The sequence below is a fragment of the Gracilinanus agilis genome, chromosome 2 (genome assembly GCF_016433145.1).
Source record: "Gracilinanus agilis isolate LMUSP501 chromosome 2, AgileGrace, whole genome shotgun sequence".
Taxonomy (NCBI): Eukaryota; Metazoa; Chordata; class Mammalia; order Didelphimorphia; family Didelphidae; genus Gracilinanus; species Gracilinanus agilis.
The window spans coordinates 249159895-249175481 of NC_058131.1; the positions used below are offsets into that span (position 1 = coordinate 249159895).

The 15587-nt window shown below is 38.1% G+C and overlaps 1 protein-coding gene across 1 annotated transcript in view; it reads right to left on the bottom strand.

Annotated features, from left to right (window-relative positions):
* Positions 1-15587, bottom strand: part of BCAS1 (brain enriched myelin associated protein 1) — a 155615-nt gene that overhangs the window by 51322 nt on the left and 88706 nt on the right. The window contains exons 6-8 of the mRNA XM_044661119.1: positions 11675-11812; positions 5846-5881; positions 3570-3782 (exon numbers count right to left, since the gene is read on the bottom strand). Of these exons, the coding sequence (XP_044517054.1) occupies positions 3570-3782; positions 5846-5881; positions 11675-11812 (387 nt within the window). The remainder of the gene's footprint in view (positions 1-3569; positions 3783-5845; positions 5882-11674; positions 11813-15587) is intronic.

Below are 15587 nucleotides of genomic sequence, written 5' to 3' on the forward strand. Positions count from 1 at the left end.
TGTAAAAACAAAAGATAGCAATAAAAATTCATTTGAAAAGAATGATAAATATTTTCTGTGGGCACTTGTAAACCAATTTACATGTCACTGCTAGACTAATAATTTTTCTGCTTTTCCATGTTATGCCTTTCCTTATATCATCGACTATGGTGGTATTGCCTACTTCACCAAGTCTAAACTATTTTTCCAGGCCCTCTATAATAAGAGTGCCCTTTATTCCAATTCTTCAGTGGAGCTATGATCTAATGGATGTGAGTGCTTCTTCCCTTGGGGCAGATAGCAACTTATCCACACCTTTATATCCTACATGATTTTTATCCAAGCCTTTCCATAAATCCTTCACAGAGGAGTTCCCAGATGTGCTTGGATATCTTCTATAAGCTTTTTAAAAAATCATATCTATCTGTGATTTATTTATGACAACTCCCTGCAAGCATTTTTTACACCAGTCTCACCCACTTAAATCATACCTTTTCTCAAGTCTAGGACTTCACCGATATTTCCCTCACTTCTAATTTTCCCTCTGTTTACTCAAGTTCTACCCATTCTTCTAGGCCTACTTCACTATTCTCTCTCCGGTTTACCTCGACTATTCTGGGTTCTCCCCTCTCCAAAGGTTTATTATTTTAAAGTATATGCCATTTTGTATTATCCTCTAGATAGGTGTGTATTTCTTAACAATACTGAAAGTTTTTAGAGAGCCGGTACCACATACTAAAGGTTTTTTTTTTTTTTTTCCTTCCTTGATGGTATTTAGCATGTGATTAGCATGCTGGGGATGCTTAGTAGGATCTCCTAAATTTAGCAATGAGATAAAGAGAAATGAACTATTCCTCTTTTGGCTTTATTTTAGCTCTCTTTCCCAATTTATGTGAGATTGTGAAATCAATTTTCTCAAGGGAGGCAAGAGTTATCTTTTTTCACAGAAACTTCTTCATCAACCAAGGACACAGTTAAAAAGTTCTTACAACTTTAGCTTCAACTGGAGACATCTTATAGAATCATAGACTCACAGGCTAAAAAGGAACTTTATGACCATCTTTATGATAGAATCATAAAATGTCTCTACTAGAATGAGACCACAGAGATTATAAGGCCCAAATCCATAATTTTAAAGATGAAGAAATGGAGAATCCCCAGTTCCTTCATCTATAAAATGAAGGGACTGACCTAGATGATCTATATTAAGTCCCCCTAGTAACTCTAAAAACCCTATGATACAGAATTGACTAAAATAGTAGTATATTAATGAAATGGAATACTCATATTCAATTAAGGCTGACAAGAATAAGACATGCCAAGACATGTGGAGAGACCTTTATGAAATAATGCAAAGTGAAAAAAAAATCTAGCAGGCCCAGAAGAATAGTTTTCATTGGATAATAGAGTACATTATGACCATGTTTTAAAAAAAAGTGTCTAAGAATGAATGGACAAAGGGACACTCTTCCTTCCTCCATCTCTGAATTTTAGAGAGTGTTTTGCTAAAGGTCATACAGTTTATGAATGGCAGAAATGGAACTAGAACCCAAGTCTTCTGATCCCAAACCCAATGTTCTGATCCCAAATCCAAATCCACGCCATATTGCCTCAATGTTGTATCCTTAGAAATTTTTAAAAAATATTCTTTTTCTGAAACCCTGATTGAGAGAAGTAGGAGAAAGAAGCCTCATGCACCATTACTAATTGTAATGTAAAACTTTTCTAGGTCTTCTCATCATGGACCCCTAAAGGTATTCTTGAAGTTGCTTAAGAATTTAAGCTTTGATGGATTCAAAGAAAAAAAACACACCGAGATCTTCTCAAAAATACCATATTGATTTTCCAACCTATGCAGTTTTTATTTTATTGGACCTGCATTTTTGTAGTTATTGGAAGGGACCAAAAAATAGCCTTTACAGGATTCTGCTTTAGCTAGAAGTTTATCAGAAAGATCCCCATATTGGAGGGGGAATCTTCAAGTGGAATAAATTTATTCATTTCATATTCCAAAGCTGAAAAGGCATACAAGAAAACTTAGCCAAAATAAGGGACAGAAATGGAAAGAGACAGTAACTTTCCAAAAGTAAATAAGGCTGAGAGTTTAAAAGTTTGAAAATTCTGTGACCATCAGTCTATTGCATCTCTAGACAAGGATGAAATTGCACAACTGCAGACAGAAGATACCTTCAAAGAGAAAACAAAGAGGTGGGGTTTGGTGAGAAAGAAGTCTTTCTCATATGGGAGAGAGGGAACTATACTGTCCATAAAACAATATTTGAGTTCACAGATTTAAAGCCAGAAAAGAACTTAGATCATCTATTGTAAATCCTTCATTTTACTTTCAGAAACTGGTTTGCAGAGAAGGTGAGTGATTTACCCAACGTCACACAGTAGTAAGTGACAGACATAGGATTCAAACTCAGGTACCCCAATTCCAAATCTCTTGCACCACACAGCTGCCAATAGTTATTGGTAGTTGTGTTAGAACATAGAGTTGGACTGATGAGATCTAAACAGTTCCAAACTGGAAAGGGATATTGAAGAGTCAATTACATGGTATTTGTCACCTTCCCATTTGCAGAATCTAGACACTCAAGAACACAGAATCTATAACATGTTATAGTATCTAGAATTAGAATTTAGAATTCTAGACATGGAGATGAAATGCACATCAATGCAATGTTTCTATAAACATCATATATGGTTGTATTTATCATCTATAGAAAGAGGTAATTGGCTCACACATCTTTCTGGGTTTACTTGCCAATTAAATATTTAACAGCTTGTTTCTGTCGAACTCTTTTTGAAATCTCCAAGTACATTCTGCACTCTATTTTACTGCTTTCAGATGAAGCAGCAATTCAGAGGCTCACCAGTGGCAGTGGTTTCCCTAGCAATGGTAATTATATGAGTGCTCAGAATAACTCCCCCCACCCCATTTCCTTTCACTACTCATACCTGAGGCATCTACTTCTGAGGGGAAAAAAAATAATCCAGACAGCAACTGTTTGAACTTCCTTGTAGATCCAAAGCCAAGGGTGTATTTGCTTTGTTAGTGAGCTGGGTAAACGCCCTGAATTCCCAGTACAAGAATAGAACCTAAACAGTTTCTAATGACTAACCACATCTGGCTGGGAAAAAGACAAGCCAAAGAGTCTCCAAGAGGCCATTCATTTGTCCAGGGACTCAGAGTTTAAATGGGAAACCAGGAGAGAGCCAGGAGTCAACAGCTATTATAATGAGTTCACTTCTAAAAGGAAAAAAAATGCTACAGCTTTGCATGTTATATGCTAAAGTGGTTCAAAGAAAGAGAAACCATATTTGTGCACTTCTTTTTATCTCTCACAAAACACGTTTTAACCTGATAGACAGTTAATTCTTCTAAGCAATCAGTAAGACACCATCACCTTAAATGCAAGTTTCATCCTGCTGGAGAAACGAAATATACCAGCTTACTATTGAATGAGAACTGAAACACAACAAAAGAAAAAAACCCATATTGATTTGATCTCTTGAATATGTTCCCGACAAGTCAAGCAACAAAGTACCTTCAGACCTTGAGACTGGCAAACTAAGGAAAGACAGACCTTTTTCCAAAACAGTTTGCCCAGAGGAAGAGAAGTAGGGCCCGATTTCTCCTTTGTTCCCTCCTTTGCTGATTCAGAGGATGCTGTCATCTGCTGCTGAGCTGAAGAGTCCAAGCCTTTAGTATTCTTCTGTGTTCCTTGGGCCTCAGGTGATGAAGAGGTGGCTTTGTCTGATTTTGTATTAGCTGAAGAGGCAGGTGACTTTTCAGCACCCTATATATGTTAAAAATAAACCAACCCCAAAATTCAAATAGTTGCTCAAATGATCAAAAAGGGAAAGACTTAAAAGGCATGAAGGTTCTTAATATGTGTGTGCTTAAATAATTCTTTAGGAGGCATGATGAACTAATTGGACATGAAGCTATTGAAAGGAAAATTCCCTTTAGACTCTGGCATAGTCTAAACCCAGACCAGGATGGGGCATGTCTTTGTTTTCTTTAAGTTATTATGATTAATAATAACATATTTCTATTCTGAGGTAACACAGCAGAGAGGGCTGGGCCTGAAGTCGAGAAGATCTGAGTTCAAATATGATCTCAGACCCTTCTAGCTGTGTGACCTTGGGTAAGCCATCTCACCTTTATCTGACTCAGATCCCTCAACTATAAAATGTGGGTAATAATATCATTTACCTTCCATATTGTTGCAAAGATTAAATGAGGTCATATTCATAAAGCACTTAGCACCCTTCCTGGCACTTAGTAGAAATTTAAATACTTTACTTTCTTCCCCCTCCTTCTTTACCTCCTTCCTTCCTGTCTCCCTCCCTTCCTTTCCTCCCCTTCCTTCTTTTCCTCCCTCCTCAATTGCGCCTTTCTTTTTTTCCCTCTTTCTCTCCATCTTTCATTCCTTCCCTATATTATTTTTAGGTTTAGCAAACACTTTCCTCACAACAACTCTATGGGGGAGTAGTTACAAAAATTATTATCCCCATTTTATAGAGGAGAACACTGAAGCTCAGGGATAGTCCATAATAACATCATCTTATAGTAATATTGTTAGAGTTGAGATTTCAACCCAGATCTCCTGATCTAGGTCTTCTATAAGATTTATATAGATTTAGCTGGAGGACTTACAGAATCATGTAATATATAAGTTGGAAGGGATTTGAAGAGTCATTTCAGCCACATCTTCATTTTATGAGGAAGGCAAGACAAGAAGTGATCAAGGTCACATAGCTGGTAAGAGGCAGAAGCAGGACTAAATGCAGGTCTTTGGAATTTCCATCCATTTCTATTTCCATAACATTAAGGCTGCCTCTCCAAAATCAATTTCTTCAATCAATTTTGGTGCTTGCCCTTACTTGACACAATTTAAACTTTTGTTCTTGCTATACCCACCCCCCCCCCCAACCATAACCTCTGAATGTCAAAATCTTTCAGAGCCTTGCTACACCATTTCTCCACTGAATGGCATATGGTCTTGTTTTCTAGTTGTTTCACGTGTCTAGGTCTTGTCTCTTGGCTAAGATTCAGTTTGAACCAACATATATGGAATACCTTCTCTGCAAGGCACAGTAGGGATTCTGATTTAGAGAAGGAAAAGTCCCTGCCCTTATGGAGGTAGGAAATAATAAGATGTGAACACAGAGTATAACACAAAGCAACGTATGAATGGGTGTGAGAGGGTCAACAGAGTTTATAGAACACCACAAGATTACACATTTCTGAGAGCGAGGGTTATCTTTTTTTCTCTTGCTCCTCCCAAAATTTAACAAATTTTTCCTGATTTTGATTTAATTAAATAATATATAGTTGCTTAGCTTATGCCAGTGATTCCCAAAGTGGGTGCTACAGCCCCCTGGTGGGTGCTGCAGTGATCTGGGAAAGGCGGTAATGGCCACAGGTGCATTTATCTTTCCTATTAATTGCTATTAAAATTAAAAAGTTTTAATTTCCAGGGGGCTAAGTATTATTTTTTCTGGAAAGGGGGCGGTAGGCCAAAAAAGTTTGGGAACCACTGGCTTATACTTTCAAAGGACTTGGGGCTAAAAGGAAGCTTAGAGATTCTCTTGTCTGACCACCTTATTCTATAAAGAAGAAACTGAGGCCAAGAAAGTTGAATTATTTGTCCGAGGGCACATGGATGGTAAATAAGAGAGGCAGGATTTGAATCCAGGTCTTTGGTCTCAAAGTCCAGTGGTATTTCCACTATTAACCTATGTTTAAGACCAATGCTTGCCAGGAAAGGACTACTGTGGATTAAACTTCATCTGTATTATTCCCCTGGCCATGTCCCTTCTGCATTAACTAATTGGTTGTGGCAAATATACTTACTTTGGTATTTGATGTTGATTGAGTTTCTTTTGAAGACTAAAAGCAAGGAAACAGAAAACAAAGTCAGTGCCTTTCAAGAATCCTGGGCCCTTATCCCCTCTCTCTTCCTCTCTTCCAATAGGTAGGAAATTCAGAAGACAGGAAAGAGGCAATGGTATCTATGGCTGGGCATAAGGGTATGGATCCAGTTATAGCTAGTGTGCCCCACTCCTATTTTTCATCCCCTTCCCAGACTTCCCTTCAGGGAGAGCAGGAGTCTTCTTGATGTGACCCATCTTTTTTCCCCCTTCTCTGTCACCAAGAAGAGAAAAAAACCGGCAGAAAGAATACTATTCTGCTGTGATTGTTGTTGTTCTGTTGTGTCCAATTCTTCATGACCCTATTTGGGGTTTTCTTGGCAGAGTACTGGTATGATTTACCATTTTCCTCTCTTGCTCATTTACAGATGAGGAAATTGAGGTTAACAGGGTTAACCGATTTGCTTAGGGTCACACATCTAGTGTCTGAGGCTAGATTTGAACTCAGGAAAGTGAATCTTTCTGACTCCACACCTAGCTGCTCAAAGTCATAGCTGTCTGCTGTAGACAAATCCAAGAAGGTATTTTTTCAAATCTTGATCTCTGCTCTGAACCAGGGGTTTTTAACCTGGGGTTCACTATACCCAAAGAGTCTGTGAACTTGGATGAGAAAAAAAATCTCCATCCTTATTCTCACTAAGTTTTCACTGAAATTTAGTATTTTCTTCAATTACTAAAAAATATTCTGAGAAAGAATCCATAGGATTCATCAGTTTGCCAAAAGGTCCAGGAGGCAAAAAAGGTTAAGAACTTGAGCACACACATATTTTTCCCTGTATACAGGTCAATAAATCTATTACTTGAGCTCGATTTTTCTACATTGAACTGGACAGTTCCAAGGGACAGCTACTCTATGAAGCAATCTGAGTCCCCAGAGAAAGAGGGAAATCAAGGTCTTTCTATAAGTTTTGACAGGAGTGATCAAAGTCTTGCAATGAGTTTTAAGGAGTAATCTCCGGCCTCTTTTTAAAATGCATAGACCTGCAGAGCACAGGAGAATTAAAGAAAAAAGCTGTCTCTATTTCATAGATGGCAGGACAAGATGAGATTGCTGATGATTTTCTGCATTATGCATGTTCCAGCAAGTCTTTGACAATGCGTACAATTTTAACTTCAAAAGGGAATTCATAGAATTAAAGGGGACTGAAGGGGAAATGAATACACAAGATCTACCATTTTCTTTTAAAAACAACAAAATATTAAAAAAGAAAAGATTAGGACAAAGGATGTTGTTGCCTCTGCCATTTTGTGGGAGTTATGAAAGCAGGTAGGATTAGGGTGGGCTAAGAATGTGTTGCCAGAAAAAACTGGCTTCTCTCTGGCTTCTTTGGGGAATCATTTCTACATCATATGACAGAGGGGTCTGCCAGAGGAGCTGCTTGCCTGTTTGTTAAGGGCTGGAGTACATCAGGTACCAGAGCAGGATTTCAAGGAAACGACAGGATTCAGTACAATCTGTCCTTCCCTCCATGCCATTTAGCAAAAATCATCCTGGGCTGTGCTTTGCCTGGATGCACAGTGATACCCTTGGCAGGAGTTAGACAAATCATTAAGTCCCCTCCTAGGGTCTTGGAGCTTTGCCATACATGATCTGTTCAGAACTTGAAGCATTGGAAAGTGAAAGCTTATTATCATAGTATTGCATATTAAGAGTTAGAAGGTACCACAGAAGTCATAGAGCTCATTTAAAGATGAGAAACCGAGTGAGGGCTCAGAGAAATTATGTGGCTTGCCCAGGGTCACACTGCCAATGTCTTTGGTGGGATATGAACTCGTGTCCTTCTGATTCTAAGTCTAGTGCCCTCCTCTATCCATGTATCCTATCTATGTTTACTCTTGGAAAAGAGCTGGGACTGAAATTTCACCCAAAATGTGTCATAGTTTTGGCCAAGGAAAGTGGTGAATATACAAAGATCCAGCCAATTTGGTAAGAGTTGATCTTTTTCTAAAAACCCTTACCTTTTGTTTTAAAATCTACATTGGGTGTCAGTTCTAAGGCAGAAGAGCAGTAAGGGCAAGGCAATTGGGATTAAATGACTTGCCCAGAGTCATACAGCTAGGAAATGTCTGAGGTCATATTTGAACCTAGGACATCTTGAGGCCTGGCTCTTTTCCCACTGAGCCACCTAGCTGCCTCAAGAGTTGATCCCTAACCATAAAAAATGAATTTTTGGTCTGAATGACTCAGTTTGGTTACTTTTTATTCTCAAGTTAGTATGTCTACATTGTTTAAGGCAGATGAATAATTGTCAAGTGCTTAATGCAGTGTCTGGAACATAGAAGACACTTAATAAATGTTTATTGCATTTATTGAATCGAAACCTTTATTTACTCTAGAAGGACAGCTTGAGAATCACTTAGTTATAGTTTTGAATTAAAGTCTAGTAAACTAACAGGATAAGCAGGTCAGGGGTCCCAAAGAGAGACCTGACAGAAGCACCTTTTTTCTTAATCTCTACTTTGTCCTGCTGATCCCAGTTTCCATAATCTTTCTTTGAACCTTCCCTCTCCAGTCCCATATTGGGCATAAGAAGGCCCCCACGCTTTGCCTCTTCTATTCTTCACAGTTCAGGGAAGTTTTGACAGTTTAAACATATCACTGACCACTCTCTCCTATGTTTTGGTCATTGATGTTCAGTGCAGGAGGAACATATCATTTATATTCCACTTCCATTTAGTTATGGCAACTCATGCAGGCCACCAAAACGTATTGGACCTAGATATATGTTACTAATACTTGTTATCTTATTTTCACTTTGCGGGATGATGTTAGTAAGGGATAAACATTACACGTAGACCTGAAAAACAATGAACGTATGATAGAAAATATCTCTTATGAAACTATTAATAATAAGTTTAGTTTTCTAGGATTAGAAGGTAGCTTAATTGGAACCTATATAGAGATGGAATATAATGCTTCTTAAAAAACTTGTCAAGTGAAAAATGCTGAAAGCTTGGTATGCATTTTCTGACAATAATGTACCCCTTTTAAGAATTATCTTCTATTTATTTAAAAAAAACATTTCAGGTGTACTCATCTCTGTATGTGCTGTCTTCCTAGATAGAATGTAAGCTCCTTGAGGGAAGAAACTTTTTCATTTTGGTCTTTATATCTCCAGAGGTGGTAGCAGAGAGCTTGGTATATGGTAAGTATTTATTAAATGCTTCTTGGTTGATTGATCATGAGTCATGTAGCCATAAGTAGAATGAGTCAAATCAAAGTTTCTATTTGTGAAAGTTAAAACTCTAATTTGAATCCTTTAGAATATTAATACTTCTATATTACTAGAAAAATAATAATGCCTTTATTGGAGGCTGACTGGAAATATTGTCTTAGCCATCAAAGAGCCCAGAACCATTTATTTTTGTGAACTTAATAAACAGTGTTGGCATTCATGCTTTACAGAAGGAAAACAGGAGACTCAGGCCTATTGTGTATATCCTGCTTAAGGACACAGAACCAAGTCTATGGCGCAGTAATAGCTAGCTCCTTTGTTTTCCTTAGCCCTTATTACCTGAGAAGTAGAAGACAGTGTTTTAGATTTGAAGCTCAGGGTTGATCTTAGGGGTATGTGTATTCTCCTTTCTGCCATAGTTTGCAAATCTAAGAAAAGAGGGATAATCAGAGTCATGCCCTTCATGACCCAGTGGAAATTTTTATGGAAAGACTAATTTACTTGATTTTGATGGTCCTATTTCCATTTTAATAGGTCTTTCCATTAGTGATGATAGAATTCTGATAAGAGGAATACGAAAAGCCTCTAGTGGCCAGGAGGAAGGGTCTCAGACACAGCCACAAACTTCAAAAATCATGCATTAAGTTGCTATGTGAATAAGAATTCAGAGAATTTGGAATATGCAGCCTTTGAAGACTGTATGGATATCACAAAGTAAAGACTTGTCAGAATGCAGCTGACAGATAACATAGAAACCCAGAATAGAACATTTCCTCTCCATCTTCTCAGAGTTTTCTCAGAATTCAGTCCTTTCTCATTTTGCATGTGCATTAGTGGCAAAATAATGTCTACCAGATTATTTGGTATTCCCTCTTCCCCCTCAAATGGCACTTGTAAAGTAAACACTGCATTTCCCCTCATTTGAAGTACATGGGTGGGTAAGTAAAGGGAATCGGGGGGAGGGGGGGGAGAGAGAACTATAGTGGGAGAGGGGGAAACTTTGGAATGGGAACATTGAAGATGATATGATTACTATTTTAAATACATGTCATATACATGTATATATGCATATATATACAAATAGGTATGCTATGTATAGAATGTGACTGTATATGTTCACATACATATAGATGAATTATATATATGAACAAAAGAAAACTAATTCCTTAATTAACTCTTTAAAATTTGCCCTACTTTAAAAAATACCCCAAATAGGTGTTGCTTTGAAATGTTCCCATATGATGAATGACATTGTATTTTTTCCTGCAATCAGTCACAAGATGTTGTCCTGTGTACAACTGCTTGTGTGTGTATGTGTGTGTGTGTGTGTGTGTGTGTGTGTGTGTGTGTGTAATCTCCAAAGGTCAGATGATAGCATTAGATTCCAAATCATCACTGTACTTTATCAGAACAACATTTCTCTTGTGGTTCAAATCTCCAAATGCTCTCCCATTTCAAAGGATGAATTCGTAATATTGATAGCATGTGAAATTTCAACTCCACCTTAAAAGGATTGCCAAAGAGCTCCTCTTTACAGGCATGGCTTTCTATATGTAATCAATTCATTAAGTTGAACTTGGGGGAATTATTTTTTTGACTCATCTCCAAATATGGGGGAATAACATAACTATAGTAGGTTCTCTTGAGCACCCAGGGGCGTCACTACTACAAACTGGGAGGTTGGTACCTACATACTTGTAGCCTTGTAGTTTTCTGTATTTTCTGAAGGTCCTGCCTCTCTCTTTGACCAAGAGGCTCTTTAAGAATCAGAAGTCCTACCTCAATTCATTGTTTTTCCTCTTTATAGACTATTGCGGGGTGGTATAAGTTTGTTAGTATCAGGGTCGAATCATAAAGTTACATAGGTTTATCAATTATCAGTCAGTTAGGCAAAAAGTGTGACTTTTTGGTTAGGAGAATTATTTCAGAATCCTGCCCGACATATGGGAGATAAAAGGGAGGAAAGGTTTATAACTATGCAGGTTGCTGGACTGTCATTCAAATTGATTTAATAGACTGTAGATTTTTAGAACTGGAAGGGATTTTAGATGTAATCTAATACAGGACCCTCATTTTAAAAATGGCAAAACTTAGGCCCAGAGAAATTAAGTGACTTAACCAAGGTCACATAGGTAGCAAGTGGCAGAGCCATGATTTGAATCCAGAATCTGCCTGAATCCAAATTCATTGCTCTTTCCACTATACCATGCTATTTCATACCAACTTCATTTGGCTTTTGACAGTCCCAAACACCTACAGAAACCTCTCCCTTTGTCAAGGTGGACTTTGGTCATTGGATGACCAGAGTCTACATCAGGGGTCGGCAACCTTTTTGGCTGTGAGAGCCATAAATGCCACATTTTTTAAAATGTAATTTCGTGAGAGCCGTACAATGCTCACAGTGTGCTCCTGTAACAGCGCCTGAAAAAAAATTGACTTTATGGCTCCTGCAGAAAGAGCCATATCTGGCCCTCAAAAGAGCCAGATATGGCTCGAGAGCCATACATTGCCGACCCCTGGTCTACATCATCCATTGCAGGTCAGGGTTCCATTTTCTCTAGCAACAAGATACAGACCTTATGCCTAAAGAATTTTCTAAAGGCATAGCCTAGCCTGGGGCTCTCTGGATTCTTTTTCTTGGCTCCTTTGGCCCGGACTTCTCCTGTTGTCTTCTGACCAGTTGGTCCATCATGGACCTTCTCAGCTTTCGATCCCTTTCAGGTGATAGTAGTCAAAGTTGAGTAGTTTTTTACTTTATTTTACATTATCCACTTTTTCTTCATTTGTAAGTACATGTTAAGACAGTAACATATATGTCAATGGATTTTGTTCCCAATGCCCGCCCTAATAATATCTGAATGTTTAATGATGGATGATGATTCCTCTCCAAGAGGATGACTTACTATTTGTAAATTTAGGCAAATTCTCTGTAGAGTGAGTGGGTCTTTGTAAATGGCCTACATACACTCCTTCAGTAATGATGATCAAAATGCATTTAAGTAGTGATCATGCACTATTAGCCATCCAGATGAAAAGAGAAAAATAGAATTCCTTAAGCAGGTAGCTTCAAATGGCTCATCTTCTATCACACAATGAATCCTAATGATTAGCTGAATTTCTCGATTTTTATCTCAAAATTTTAGTACTTTGAAGAGTATAATAACAATAAAAACTATGCTATATCTAATTTCAGAGATTTTTAAGCGTTGGAAGGCTCCAGAATATAATTTCCTCCTATATATGCCGTGATCATTTCTAGATGGTGGTGGAAGAGATGGATTCGTGTCTCTGCGCATGACTGATAATTTTGTAATGGTAAAACAAGACTTTTCTAGAGGCTACATTTTAATGAAATTTCTCTCACAAACTGATCTTCTCTGGCTTAGTAGAGCAGAAATTGCTCAACAATGGTCACTCCCTTTGTCCATCTAGGAGTCATTGTTGGCCCATGCCAATGTTGTGTTTACTTCTGGATTGATGAACATTTGATACATGATATTTAATGACAATAATAATAGCTGACATTTTATCACAAGATTTGCCTAACAGCTGTCAGTATGTCAATTATGATGTCAAGTAAAGACCAAACACTTCCCAGAAGCAGGGCTGTACCTTTCAGTTAAAAAGTCCTTTAAAAGACTTTGAAGTAAGGTCTTAAAAAGAATTATTATGGTGGTTGTGAAACTGTGCTCATAAATGTTCCTCTCGTTAGGCCACAAAGCTCCAAATGATGCCAGAGGGAGCTATGTTCATGTCAGTGGGGAAGAATACTGAGATCTGATCATTTCCATAGATAACTCTGCTATTTTAATTCTAGGACAGGAGCAGAGCCTAAATGAGAGTGCATTAGGCTAAATTCATTCATGCAAACTGTCCAAGCAATATAGAGCAAGGTGAAATAAGGAAGTACTTTGCATGACATTGCTTGAGTCCTGCTTGCCCGTGACAAACACATAATAAAGACAATCTATTTAAATTTCTTAAATAGACAAATTCAAGAATAAAGACATAAAACACAAGTCGGAGGAACATAATTCTGGGTTGCAAGAAATTCTGTGAGACTTAGGGGAAGAGAGTATGGCATGTGGAAGCTATTCATTCCTTGGCCATATCTTCAGATTTAAAACCTGAGAAGGATCAGAAAAGCAGAGATTATCTCTCTGATGGGTCTATTTCTCACCACAGTTCTCATGAAACTTGAATTATGAATTTCCCTGGAGAGAATCTGTGATGTCAGTGGGAAGGAGAGGAATTTTCTTTAGAAATCTATTACTCCAAAATAATCAGTTGCTTTTTGGAGAGTTTGCTATATTTTTCAAATGCCTGGGCTCCCCGTGGAATATGCTGTACTCTCCACACGCCCTTCATTAACGTTTGGCAAGTTTCCTAGAGGGAAGCTATTTAATTTTACTGAACACCTTCATTCCAAGGATTTTTTTAATCATTGAATAACAATGGACATATTGTGAAATATTAAAAAAATCTGGCACCTCCAGTCTGCTTCCAGAGGAGTTTTATTCCTTTCAAACCTTCTCTGTGTAGTTTCTGCTGAGTTTGCTGGGCATATTTGCACAGCAACAAAAAGAGGAAGGTCACCACGCAATGACTACAATTACTTTATTTCCATTTCCTTTTAGCTGCTAAGACTCAACCTCAGAAATTAGGGGCTAAGAAATATTTTGATGACAAAGAAGCAATCAGTTTCCCCATTCATATCTTTTAAATCAGTCCTTGGGTTGATTACAAACAAGAGCTGATTACCAAAATGGACTGGGTCTGAGAATGAAATGAAGTATTCATTAAGGCCATCAGGTTAAGATCACATGGCCTACTGCACAATCTGAGGACTTGGTTGAAATGGCCAAGGAAACCGTTCATCCGTTCATTTATTCAAAATCTAGATGTGAAGACACACAGGAAAACAGACACACACAGAGTACACACAAGTATGCAAACAATGGGTGACAGGAGAGAGGAAGCTTCTTCTGTCAGGCCAATTTAGCTTATGAGCTCCTGTTTACTTGGGGTTCTGTCTTCCCTTTCATCAGCAATACTCAACCACTTGCTCTTTAAATTCTCATCATTCAATATCACACACCTACCTAAGTTAAAGCCTCTTCTCTTGCTAATTCTCTCCATCATCTTGGACCTATCAACTTGACCCCATAACTCCCCCTTCCATAGCTGTCTTTGTCTATCTCTAGAATCCCATTCTTTTGTTGTTAAATGATAATTTACCCTAGAATGCTGCCTCTTACATTTCTGCAATCTGATGATAACGGAAACCTACATCATCCTTGAAGAGACAAAGCATATCTTTCCCCATCATGCTCTCTGGTGCTAGATGCTCTTTTGCTCAAAGTCCTGACCGATAGGTCACATGCTTCCTACTCTCTACTGCAATTCCATACCATTCTTCTGCCACCATCCTCAGTAACATCTTTTTCTTTTGGATGTCAGCTAGTCTTATCACCCTCTCTTGATCCTTGTATTTGCCAAAGGGGAGAGGAGACTATGAAGTTCCTCTCTAATCATAATCTCTTGACTGCCCTCCCCACCAAGTCTCTCTTTTTGAATCTTTTCTAGTCTTTTTTTTTGTATCCTTTTTTTCTCCTTCATTCTTCGGCACCTTATTCTAACTTCACTTTTCTCCCTCCACAATCTTGACCCTTACAAATAGTCATATCAACAATATAATATTGTATGAGCTTTAATTCTTAATTTCTTTATCCTTCTGCCTTTTCCTGCTCTCTTGGTCCTCAACTCTGAACTGCTTCAACTCTTCTCTTCATCTACTGCAAAAAGCAGAGTGCTCTGCTAGAGAAGTCAGGAAACTATGCTGACCAGGATTGCTACAGATTTATGAGATCTAGCTTCAACTGGGCTCTTACTGTTCCTCAGAACTGCCTTTATTCATCTTTAATTTATTCCTTATCATACTATGTCTGTCCCAAACGTTTTTCAAATCTTTGCAAGCCCACAATATCGCTTCTCTTTCCCTTGTCTTTAAAAATATTTTAAATTAGTTTAATTTAACTTAAACCTCTTATCTTCTATTTTAGAATTAATAATATACTAAATATTGGTTCCAAGGCAGAAAAGCAGTAAGGGCTAGGCAATGGGGGTTAAGTGGCTTGCCCGGGATCCCATAGGTAGGAAGTATCTGAGGCCAAATTTGAAACCAGGACATCCCAGCTCAATACATGGCTCTCAATCCATTGAACCACCTAGCTGCTCCATCCCTTTCTTTTTGCAGATGACCTTGTCTCCTATTTTACTGAGCAAAGATCATCTGTCATAAGGAGTTCCCTCATTTCCCCTTCTCCATAATTCAAAACCTCTTTATAATTTCACTCATTCTTTTGCATTTCTCATTTCTCACCAGGATGCACTACTTGGGGACTTCTCTGACTGACTTAACCACTCTGTCCCAAGAATCTCATTATTGGGTGACAAGTTGTTTTAGGCACCCTTGCATCACCCTAGAGA